Consider the following 12,562-nt stretch of genomic DNA (forward strand, 5'->3'; position numbering starts at 1 on the left):
TTGTCATCCCACCAGGACTATGATGGTATGTGAGAATAAACAGAAACAGATCACTCTTCAAGTTGCATAATACGACATTATGATTGAGGCAGTGGAGACAGGGTGTTGACAGGAGACTGTGTTTGGGGGAAAAAGCTGGCATTGTCGGTGGATTTCAGCGCAATGTCAAAACACAACTTAATTTGCAGTTTGTGTGCTTGACACAGGTCCGTCAGCTGCACGTAACCTGTCATTACACAACTCATGCAACAACATGATGAAATACATACAGAACTCCTGCAGAGAATATACACCCAGAGCATGCTCTGTTCATATGCATGTTCAGCTATTTAGTGCTCTCTCACACACAAACACCAGTGCCAAGTTGTTCCAGGTGGGAGTATACTGTGTGTATCTAACTGATTTACAGCTTGCTGACTACATGGTGAAAAAAAAAAAGCACAAGAAGAAAACCCCCATCTGTAGTTATATCCAACCTGCACAGCGTTGTTGACCACTGGCTCACCTTCGGGGGCACAGATTTTCGTGTGAGAACTTGTTCAGCCCTGGAGGGAGGGGAGTTACAGCAAAAAAGAAACACAGAGAAATTAATGTTGCATGTCTGTTGTGCAGTAGCAGCAGGGTATTAAATGGATCATGATGTAGCAGGGAATTAGACTACCCAGACGTTTAGAGTACAATTTTAGCAACAGAGCAATAAAACAAGAATCTTCAGAAACCGGACACGGACTGAAACAGTCATGGCTGCCAAAGCCATTAATGTTAATTTGTACAAATTGAAAAAAGGGTGACTCAAGAGCCACAAGCACTATTGTATAGCCTATTACATAATTGCAAAAAACATAATAAATGATGTATAAAGTGATAAAGTGCATGTAGTGGTATGTTGTGCATTTCTTACATACAGTTTTCCATGTGGATGATTACAATAAAATGTAGCTATGACAGTGCAATCATAATGCTGACTGGGCTGTAGTCTTAGTGTTTATTTACTAGGTGTGTATATTGGGAAGGGTGTGTGTTTATTGTCAATGTCTCACTGGAACAATAGAAGTATTTGGACACAATGCGTCACAGAGGAATCCAGACCTTTGAATTCTTGCATCCTCTCCCGTCCATTTATCCCCTCCTACCCCCTTTGTTTCGTTCTTGTTCTGTCTCTCACACACACACACACACACACACACACACACACACACACACACACACACACACACACACACACACACACACACACACATGCGCACACACACACACATACACACACAGTATCAATAGTCTCCATGTTGAATCATACAGAAGGTTCTGTGTGACTCCATGCAGCCCACTCACTTCACTTTTTACACGGAAATCAACTTCATTTAAAAAGGTTTAGTGCTAGACCTCAGCAAATAGCCTACATGCAAAGCTGCTGACACTTTTCCACTCTAGGATTATGTGCTGTATAATTTAAAAGATGCACTCCCAGCAGTTTGAATACTGAAGTATTTGTGGTCTCTCTCGGTGAACCAGAGGTTCCTTAATCTCTTGGATAGCTGAAGTTCTTGGTTATGTTCGCCAGGCAAATATTGAGAAAATAAATGAAGTCTAAAGGTAAATATTAGTGTCTGGAGACTACCTCAAAGTGTATAAACGACATCAAGGGGGCATGAAGGCATTTCAGCAAAGCTCTACATGTTAATGTATTAATTTATGCTCTTATTCCTCTGTATATCCCAATAGACTCCACATTAGCTAACACTTGCCTATGTGGCATATGTGACTCATTTAAAAAATGTATCAGCAAAAATGTAAAGTGGTTTCCCCATTTATATACCTGCTAATAGGGTAACGTAAAAGACTAAATCTAATTTTGGCTCAGATCCAGGGTGTTGACGCCTGTATGGTTAACACACAGCCCTATTTACTATTCTGAGTTACTGGGGAGACTCACTGGAGAGAGAAGGGAGGAGTGAGGTACACAAGACAGACAGAAGTAGCCAGAGGGAAGTTAGAGCAGCTTTGCCTTCAAAATAAAGGCTTCTTTTAGTCAGCCATGTCAGAAGTAGTGGCTTACTCTGATTTGTCTGGGGTTAACCTTTACTATCTATTGTAATCGCACATCGTTCTTGGAAGTGTGGTACAGCTAAGTCTCTGTGGCAAGTGTTTTTATAGGCTACACTAAGTTATGGCAAAGTCGCTGAATATATTCGTTTACAACCAGAACTCAAAACAGTTTAAATCTACTGAACACAGTGGGTGGGATTACTTAGATTTACTCAAACACGTTACTTAATTTTGAGGTACTTACTTTACTTGAGTATATCTATTTAATGCTTTTTATACTGTTTTACATTTCATAGGAACATTTTGTACTTTTTACTTCACTATATTTATATGATAGTTACTTTGCAGATTAAAGGTACATTGTGGAGCTTTTTACCACTAGGAGCCCTAAAAAGCAAGTTTTTATAAGTGGGTCCCCAATTTTTATTTTTGTGCATGCAGACGAGGATGCACATGCACACGCATAACAGCCAAGAAACTCTGCAAAGCAACAGTACAGGGCAAGAAGAAGAAGATTTTTAGCAACTAAAAATCATTGTGTATTATATACCAGACCCAAATATGGCTCCTTTTCAGTCCAATAAGAATTTCTCGTCTGGCGCATGGGACAAAACAAGTTTTTTAGCTTCCAGGTTTACTTCCTGGTTATGAGTCCCACTGAATATGCGCTGTAATGTTAAACATCTATGGTGAGTAAAGCTAAATGTAAACAGAAACTCTGTTTACAAGAAAAATCCTCTTAGCATCTTTAAGATTTTGAATTTATGAATTATATATTTCAAATATATATATATATATATATATATATATATATATATATATATATATATATAAATAATATAGCCTACATGATGTAAATGATAATCATTGTTATAGATTAAACCAGCCAACACTATACAAAGCAGTACAACTGGCTGAATAAATCAGCTACAACATTAACATCCTGCTTATACATCAATAACAATAATAATAAAATGACTGAGAATTTAGAAAGTGAAATTACTTGTGATGGAGTATTTTTATACTGTGGTATTACTAGGCTATTTTTATTTCTTTGACTTACTAAATGTTTGTTTTTTTCGCCACTGACTAAAGCTTTGGGCAAACCAAAATGTCATGTTGAGTTACTCATAAATATAAATACTATAGAGTCTAACCTGATCCCCCTGAGACAAGTCCCTTTCCATGACATGACGTTTTAAAGAAAATCATTTTAATTTGAAACTTTATTTTGAAAGTTTTGCCCGGAAAATTTGTATTTACTTCTCGCGTGCTTGTTATGTGTGTCCTCCTGAGCGAGAGCGAGGAGCGTTTGCATTGACAAGAAGCGTCCAGACGTTGCGCACACGGGCTGAAGTTTAGTTTAACTTCCAGCGTCTCCAGTGACCGAGTGGTTGACCATGCTCAACGAGGAATAAAGAGAAGAAGCAACACAAAAAGCCGGACTGGATGTGACTCATATGAATTATGCTTCTGACTTTAATTTACTGAGTGGGAACGCGCTCGTCTGGGCTGTGGTGGATATATGGTTGACTCAAGAACCCATAACATTTGTGTTATAATTTGCTTCGGGGGAACTAACTAGCCATTGTGATGGAGAGTCGCGTGACATGGATGCTGTTGTGTGTGCTCCTGCGGCCGCTGGCTACACAGAACCCCGCACCTGAAGGAGGTAAGCCCCCTCACATATGGACACTATTGATCCAATAGAATCCAAATTACATTTTTATATTATCATAATAGAGACACATGTGCCAGAAATAGATTTGGAGGACATGACTTAAAGTATACATTTAAATATAAAAAATGTCAAGACCAATTATCACTTTAAATATACCCAATATCTTCTCAGTCATTACACAACTTTTCCCCCAGTTAATAAAAACATAATTTAAATGCATTGGTGGCGCATAATATTAGATGTAGCTACTTTTCCATTATAAACTGATGCTGCTGCAGGAGGTGGAGGGATTGTCTGAGCTCAGGGTGGATCAGGGTTGGGTTGATATTACACCAATGTTCTCAGTGAAATGGCACGACTCCAGGTATTGCATTGTATGCTGATGAAATCCCACAGCCTGGGGCAGGGGTTCCCAAAACGGGGTGAACATGAGGACTTTGGGTGCTCCCCATATAACGGACACACAGACAGACACACAGACACACACTCACACACACACACACACACACACACACACACACACGCACACACACACACACACACACACACACACACACACACACACACACACAAAGGATTGAATTCCCAGATTATTGTCTGCTGTCAACAGTAGTGGTTTCCAAGGCAAGGACAAAGCAGATCAGTCTCCAGATCAACTGAGAAATAGTAACAGTTTAATTATTATGTCATTCATTAAAGTAATAATATAATGAAAAAAGAAAACTAAGAGTAAGAAGGACTGATCTGCAGTTTTCTTTGACTAAATAATTTGTGTGATAGAGATATGAGGCTCACTAAGATCTAATAAAAAATGTCTTTCTTTTTCGTACACTGATATAGAGTTGAGACACTCCTCGGTGACTTTATAGGATGATTTTGATATTAATACACGTCTCTCTGTCATCCTCAGTTCTGATCAGTGACGACAGAATAGCAGTTTGATTCAAAACAAATGTTATCATCGGTGCCTTTACACCCTGTGGTAAAGCACATGACCATGAAGTGTTCGAGAGCTAAACTTGGTGGTGGCGACACCCTGCCGAGTCTGTCAGTGAGAGCGGCTCTTAAGGACTGTGTTAACATAGTAGCTAGTGAGTTAGATGCTGTCTCTTTGTTACTTCCATTAATAGGGACCTGAGGAGACTGAACCAACATAGCTTACAGTAATTGGGCTTTTTCTAAGTGCACTTTCTGTTATTACTGTCATCCTTATGATCACCCCCAACAACCCACAGCTTCAGAAAAGGAAGGTGCATGTTGCCCAATGTACGTTAGTTGTCTGGCTTTGTAAGCTCCTCTGGACTTGAAACGTTTAAAGGGAAAGTTCTTTAAATACTCTATTCATCAATCTATATTGTTTTGGTGTGAGTTGCCGAGCACATAATCTACATAGTTCAGGCTTGATTGTGCATGTGTCAGTGTAAGACTCCCATGCAATGTTCCCATGTGTTCAGTAGGTTGTGTTTTACTAGGAGGTTTGACAATTAATCTTTCCTCAAGTGCTAGTAGTCCGCCAATAGATCCCATTTGTCGTGCGATCGATAGCAGCAGGCCGCATTTAAGCTTGTCTTCTCTCTAGATAATAACAGTGAAGTCAACTCTGATCTCCAGACATCAACATGTGGTTTTCAGATAAAGACATACCTGCACACAGGTAGAGGTAGGGGGGCTGCGATACGGAGCGGCCCCCTCGCTCCAAAGTCCAAACAACCTGACAGATGTGAGAAATTCTTTAGGCTGATGGAGAGAAAGGCAGCGAGCGTGCGCGTCTACATGCCTCGCTGCATTCTCACCTTTCAACACCGTAGTCCTATAAACACCTCACCTCATGTGTTAAACATTCAAGTATAAAAAAAAAAGAGGCATCCAAGGAAAATAATAAAAGTGTCTAAGTTGATGCTGTAATTGCAGTCTTATTAAATCACAGTAACCCAGAGGCAATGTAATCTCTCACACTTTATTTGCTTCTCTCTTCAACCCTAGATCTGAGATTTTAACAGCGGGTGTTATTTTCTCAGATGAATGCACAATCTGCAACTAAATATTGCTTTTAGATTCTGTCTTTATTACTGCAGCTTCTTTCTTCCCCTCTCTGCTCTGTATATGGCCATTCAACATTCCTCCTCGTCTCTCACATGGAACTGCCAGTACTCCCCCCCCCCCCCCCCCAGCCTCGCTCCTTTTAACGCCATTTATTTCCCCTTGTCCCACCTTCTCTCTCCATTCCCTCTCTCGCTACAGCTGAAGCCCAGAAGCTACTGTTCTCCCTCCTGTCCTCCACTCTTGGCATTCACTTTTAACTTTGCCTCTGTTGTGAAATATGGAACATTTTGGGGGGGGGGGGGGGAATCAACTCTGTGCTCGGTGCTTGCATGCCTTTCATCCAAGCACAATGTCGTTTGTAGTTCCTCTGTTTGTTTTGATTTCTTCTTATCTTCACTTGCTTCTGACTCTTTGCTGCTTTCATGAAATATCCCTTATAAATGTTGTGTGACTGTGTTGTTCCAGAAGCTAGACGGAGAAAGGGAGGGAAATTCCGAAACTGTGCTTGAGTCAGTGAATAGGGAACTTGTGGAAAAAGTTGTGGGAGTAAAAAGGAATCATAGAAGGAGTTCTCACATCAGTATTAAAATAAATACATACTGAATTTGACTTCTTGATTTGCATATAAATGACTATATTGATCTTTCTTTCTTCTCAACAGTGCTGAACTGCTGCGAGGGCGACGTCCTCTTCTTAGTGGATTCCTCAGGGAGTGTGTCGTCCTACGAGCACTCCCGCATGCTCACCTTCCTGTCCGAGCTCCTCCTCCCCTTTTCTCTGGGAGAGGACCAGGTGAGGGTTGGACTTCTGCAGGTGGGCACCAAACCACGCCTCGAGTTTGGCTTCAACACCCACAGCACCCAAAGTGGCTTACAGGAGGCTTTGAGGCACATCAAACCTCTCAGGGGGGACACCAACACGGTGGAGGCACTGAGAATGGCAAAGGAGAGTGTGCTGAGACCCGGAGCAGCAGACGGGGCCAGGGCGGGGCTCCCGAGGGTGCTGGTGTGGTTGACGGATGGGGTGAAACCAGGTGATGTGATTGGACCAATGGCCGAGCTGCGGGAGCAGGGCGTGGCTGTGCTGGTGGTCTCCACTGGGCATGGCAACTATCAGGTGTTGAGGCAAGTGGTGTCTCCGCCCGTGGAAAGCAACCTGTACTTTGTGGACATCGATGATTTGAGTATCATCACAGAAGACCTGCGGGATGCCATCATTGGTGAGTATGCTATGGGTTAGTTAGCTGGGGATATTTGAGGTTGAAGGTCTGGAGCCTGACTGTGCCACCAAAATAATTATTGATATGCAGTTTTTAACAATAATCAAGTAATACACTCTTTTACAGTCAAGATGGCAGCAAAGATAACAAAAACAGGGATTTGGATGTCAGTTTTTGAGCCATGACAAAGACCAAAATGTGGCCTGCAACAGAATACGTAATGCTTGTTTTCTTTACCTTAGCTGATATCCAGAAATGCCTTTTGCTACTGAAGCTGTTGTTTATCACTTTTTGTCCCTACCGGCCGTTTAAGAGTGTTGAGGAATCAGCAGACAATCACGGTATTAAACTGTCAATAACGTTTTTCAAAAATAGTGAATCCACAAGAGGTCCCTAAGCATGAAGTCATAAACAAGCACAAATTAGGCTGATGGGTCCAGGAGTTTGCGAGATCAGCTGCGGACAGAACACATGATGATGCACACACGACCAAATGCATGATCTCCCAACAGACTTATGTCTGCCGGAGATAATGATGAATTCATATTTTAGATTTCATCTTTTGTGATTCTATTTGCTCTTGTGCCAAATCAGAGCCCCTGCTGCTGCTTTGTGGGTTGGACTTGTTTGATTTGTAGGTGTGACATTGCTTACATCTTTAAATTACAGCAATTCCCACATTCCCACAATGCAACAAAAAACATAGATGGTCCCGGGCATGTGCTCTACTTTGTAATTGTGCTCTGCACTTTATAGTCAGTTCACTTTATACTCATTACACAGATACATGTATCACATGTCTCTGTGCTCCACCCTGATTCCAAACATGCTCCTGAAGACAGTGTGACTAAATATAAATCCAGGACACTGAGAGTGTCTGTGTGAGTGTGTAGGAGTTACTGTAATGAGAGAGGACCATCTATTAATGGATTAATGATTCGATCCCTGCATCCTCCAACATGTATATATTTATACATATAGACTCACCCACCTCTCTGGCCAGATTAGGTAACTCCCATAACACTCACAAGGGACACCTCAGCAGTTATTCAACGTATACATATTCTTCAGCTGTAAGACATGATGCATAGTATAAATAAGGCTTGTGCACAACAAGGAGCAATGCACCAGTCCTTGCTTAGGATCTGGTTGCAGATATCAATGCCTCTGTGGCATTTGTTATTTTGTTGCAGGGCTTTACTTGGCTGGTTATTTCAAGTTGTCTTATTTTAAGGGCTCTGAGCGCATCCAGAAACCCAAGTCTGTCTACGTGGGTGGCTGTCTGAGGCATTTTTAGCACTCTGTCTAGTTGTCTTCCCTGTCGCCATCCTTTCTCTGCGTTTTTGCAGAATTAGTAGTTCTTTAATTATAATCCTGACAGACCCGTGTGCACACAGTAACCATCTTATTCCTGCTTTGACAGAGATTATCCGAGCTGAGCGAATGAACGTCCGTGACGTCTCCACCAACTCGGCCACGCTCCAGTGGCGACCCGTTCTGTCCGGTTTGAAGGGCTTCTATGAGATTCGCTTCGGCCCGGTTCCAACAGAAGGAGCAGGAGGCGGTGGAGGAGGTGATGGGACCAGTCCGAGCACCAGTGGTAGTCAGTACCAGAGAATAACTCAATCTGCAGATTCCAGCACTACCAGGCTAACAGGCCTGAAGCCTGACACCAAGTACACAGCCACACTGACCCCGGAGTCCAATGATCAAGCATTTAACATGCTCTCCGTCACCTTCCAAACAAAGCCAGGTGGGCTTACATCCCATTTACACATTCTGTCACAACCTGTGCACTTCATTTACTTCCTGCTCTTAATCTTTTCATTGGGTTTGATATAGTGCAAATTAATATGGTCTCAAATGTAACAATTTGCTGCTTTTATTTATTGTATTTCATTGTAAATTGCATATGTTGCCGCTTTGAATTGTTTGACAAGCTATTTGAAGATGTCACCTTGCACTCTTTTATGGCCATTACTCACTATTATTATGTACTGAAGCCATAAGAGGTATGTGAGAAAGAAACATTTTGGAGATCCTTTTTCCTAGTCTGATCGAAATTGTTTTTAGAAATGTAGATAAATGTTTAAAAAACCACCTGTTTCACAGAAAACTAAGAAAGATTATCTTGGCAAAAACATTTAGATAGAAAGATCACCAAAGTTATTTTTCTCTCTTGCTTCCTAGGGCTTCTGTAACAACCTTATATTTTACTGATTTAAAGAAAATCTAAATAATTTGGTAAAAGTAATTATTGTTAAATTGTCAAAGCTCAATTTAAACCAAAATAAATATTTATTTATTCTTCACCTATTATTGTAAACTTTATATATACTGTATATATGTTGAATTGTATGCCTATCTGTAAAACACATTTTCACATTACTGACTAAAAGACTAAAAGACTTAATGCTAGTAATGAACTGGAATTGATCAATTGGAAGTGTACCAATTGAGGAGTGCCTCTATCTTCTCTCTATTCCTTCTCTCCACTCTTAGTTACAAGAAAAGTTATCTTGGGCAGGTTATTTCCTCATGTTATCGTATACTGATTCAGTGTTCTTTCCCCAGAGGTGCTCAGCCCAGCTGTGGTAACGATCTCTGACTCGGGGGAAACCAGCGTTCGGGTGAGTTGGGGTCCTTCTCAGCCGGAGAAGGTTACAAGCTACTACATCGAGTACTCCGCCCTGCCCAGGGGCAAGCTCCACGCTGTCACCGTGGGCCGAACGCAAAACTCCACGCTCCTCAGGGACCTCCAACCAGATACCACTTACTTGGTCACCGTCAGTGCCCGGCACCACTCGGGCACAGAGAAGGCCATGTCTGTCAAAGTGTGCACTCAGGAAGGTGAGCTACATGAAGACAATGCAGTTGAACTTGGTGATCAAGGATCCAGTTAATTCACACTAATCCTAATCAGACAATTACTTGCAGTTCGATTCAGGTTTGATTACTCCAAGGCCAGTTCTGAGCAGCAAGAGGAGCTTGAGCCAATCACATTTTTCTACCGTGCGATTTCTATTAAAGCATTTCTGTTTTCCTTTGGCCTCTACTTTTTTTTCACTCCTCTTACTTATCCTCTTCTCTAAAATTCTCATTTCTTTTGAAATATGCTCTAACTAAGATCGTTGTGGTCTTCATTTCCAGTGACTCCAGCCCTGACAGACCTCCAGCTGACCACAGTGGGTAGTGACTCAGTGCAGGTCGACTGGAAGAGCAACTCAGGTGGTCTGAGGGGCTACTGGCTCACCTGGGAGGGACAACAAAGCTCTATCTCTGGCCAGCGCTCCTCCTTCTATCTGCCACCCGACTCTCTGTCAACGCGCCTCACACATCTCCCTCCAGCAACTAGAGTGTGCGTGTCACCCATTTACCGGTCGGCACGAGGAGAGGGACTGTGTTGCACGACGCAGTTCCATTCAGGTGAGCGGTGACAGGGGATGCGTCCATTTCACGCAATGAGGTGAATAGTTGGGTTGATATATCTTTATTTTATAAAGTATCGACCAAACTAACTTCACTTCACTATTCTGGGAGTAGTTTGATAGTGTGGGAAATGTAGTTATTCGGCCAATGCGTTCCACCTCTTTTCTTTTGTCTTTATGTCTTGAAAATACTAAAAGTCAGAAATATGTGTTTTTGTAATTTGTGTGTAAAGACCCTTTGAACAGAAATGTGTTTGTCTGATGATAGTGTTCCTAGATACAAGATTCATAACACTTTGAATCGTTCCCATTTAATGTTTCAACTGTTGTTTTCCAACTCCTGCCTTTTAGACGCATTAGCATATGGCTACCAGTCATAGCACCCTGAGTTACAAGTGCACCTTACCAAACATGGAGGGACGATGGCGAGAAGAATGCTGACTTTCATCCATAATTCTTTTCCGTGCCTCTCCCCTCTGTGGATATGATCCAGGAGAGATGTGTGGCTTGGCTTACTGAGCACTCATGTGGAAGCCATAGACACTTAAGAGTGGTCTAGGACATTACGGCAACATGTTGACTGCTACAATCTGCAACACAGCGGACAATTTTCTTTTCTATTTCCTTTGTCTCTTCTTGTTTAAGCCTTTAGCAAATGTATAATGTTTCAGTGTAGAGACATAAGTGTGAGATAAAGACATTTCTTGGTTCTGTTTTGCAGATACAGAGCAGCGCATGTTGGGAATGTTGGATGTTTTATGTGATTTGTTTTGGAGAAAGGCTTTGCACCATATGTGGGACTCATGCCCAAATCTGCATTTTATTTTTTAAATCCTGCTAACACACAGACAACATCTGACTTACATTTATAATGAATACTTATGAATTGTACTTCTCTTTCAGCACATGTTTCACACTTGTGGAGTGCAAACAGGGAATGTCAACGTGAGGTCTCTAATAACAGGATTTTCAGGATTATATTAAATTTGAAAGAAATTACGAATAGACCATCCACATGTCCTGAATGTGTGTAACTGAGAGCAGCCTTGTTTTGGTCTCTGGACATAGATCCATCATTCATATTTATTAATCAAGAATCATGTAAGTATGATAATTAAAAGTATTTACAGACAGGCTGTTTACATATTAAGACTTAACGTTTTTTTAAGCAAGTCTCTGCTGCCACCTACTGAAACGATCCTTACTGGTTTAGAGCTGATCTTTCACTGTTATCCTCTCAGAGCAAATGTATTGTTTAATGTTTGTTGACCACTATTTGAAATTTAACATGAGCTTGCAATAAAGTCCTTTAATAATTTTGTTTATATTAATTGTATTTTTATTTTTTTATTAATTATGGTATAATCTAGCATTATGGACTGAGATTAGGGTTAAATGTTCTGATGAATAGCCTTTTTTAAATGGGGCATACATTATTATTTAGCAGGCAGAGTGGATCTAATGAAAGATTCGTTGGAGAAGAATATTAGGGACTAAATAAATATGTTTGCCTCCTGCTTCAATTAAGACCATTCTTTTTCAAATCTGTTTCTTGCAAGTCCCCATACTTTTTGTAAATACAATACTAAACCAATAAAGCCCCCTTTAAACCACTTTCTGACAGAACTGTACAGTATAGGGGCTATTTTATCAAGAAATACAATATTAATAACACCACCAGTTTCCAAGAAAATGTAGTGTTTGCAATTTTAGTTTATAATTCCTTCCAAATTCTCGGAAAACACAGCATTTTAGTTCCCCTTCAAGTTGTGTCTAGTTTGGCGAACGGTATAAACAAACAGTAAACATAAACAAACAGACTGACATGGGACGGGTACCCTGTTTTTTTGGTGAGTGACAATATGAAACATTTCTGTATCAAGGCTTCCCCCTACAGGTGAATAAAGTGAGTTATGTTGATAAACATTGGTGGTTAATTTGTAAGTCTTCTCTGAATTAAAGATATTAAGTACAGAATTTGAATTTTAAGAATGTTAACCCATATAGGTCTAAATACTGGATCAAATACAAGTATCGCAATTTTTACTGTATCTTGTTGCCTTTTAAAGAACATTTTAACCAGGAAAGCCTTTCTACAATCAAGTTGTGGGCAACATGGCTAAAGTCTTCTGGATGTGGGCAGCT

At 40.8% G+C, this 12,562-nt stretch overlaps 1 protein-coding gene across 1 annotated transcript; it reads left to right on the forward strand.

Moving 5' to 3' along the window:
• Positions 1-3,357: 3,357 nt before the first annotated feature.
• vwa1 (von Willebrand factor A domain containing 1) lies at positions 3,358-11,748 on the forward strand. The gene is made up of 6 exons (XM_029436614.1): positions 3,358-3,718; positions 6,432-6,989; positions 8,413-8,742; positions 9,564-9,839; positions 10,140-10,415; positions 10,769-11,748. The coding sequence occupies exons 1-6, from the start codon at positions 3,640-3,642 to the stop codon at positions 10,795-10,797; spliced, it is 1,548 nt and encodes a 515-aa protein (XP_029292474.1). The 5' UTR covers positions 3,358-3,639; the 3' UTR covers positions 10,798-11,748.
• The last annotated feature ends 814 nt before the right edge of the window (positions 11,749-12,562 follow it).

The sequence above is a fragment of the Cottoperca gobio genome, chromosome 7 (assembly GCF_900634415.1).
Source record: "Cottoperca gobio chromosome 7, fCotGob3.1, whole genome shotgun sequence".
NCBI classification, from domain to species: Eukaryota; Metazoa; Chordata; class Actinopteri; order Perciformes; family Bovichtidae; genus Cottoperca; species Cottoperca gobio.

What these genes read in the sequence shown, in the direction of transcription:
- vwa1 (XM_029436614.1), top strand. Translation starts at nt 3,640, where the DNA reads ATGGAGAGTCGCGTGACATGGATGCTGTTGTGTGTGCTCCTGCGGCCG. An exon ending in CACCTTCCAAACAAAGCCAG is followed by an intron (nt 8,743 to 9,563) that starts GTGGGCTTACAT and finishes TTCTTTCCCCAG; the next exon opens with AGGTGCTCAGCCCAGCTGTG. An exon ending in CACGACGCAGTTCCATTCAG is followed by an intron (nt 10,416 to 10,768) that starts GTGAGCGGTGAC and finishes CCTGCCTTTTAG; the next exon opens with ACGCATTAGCATATGGCTAC.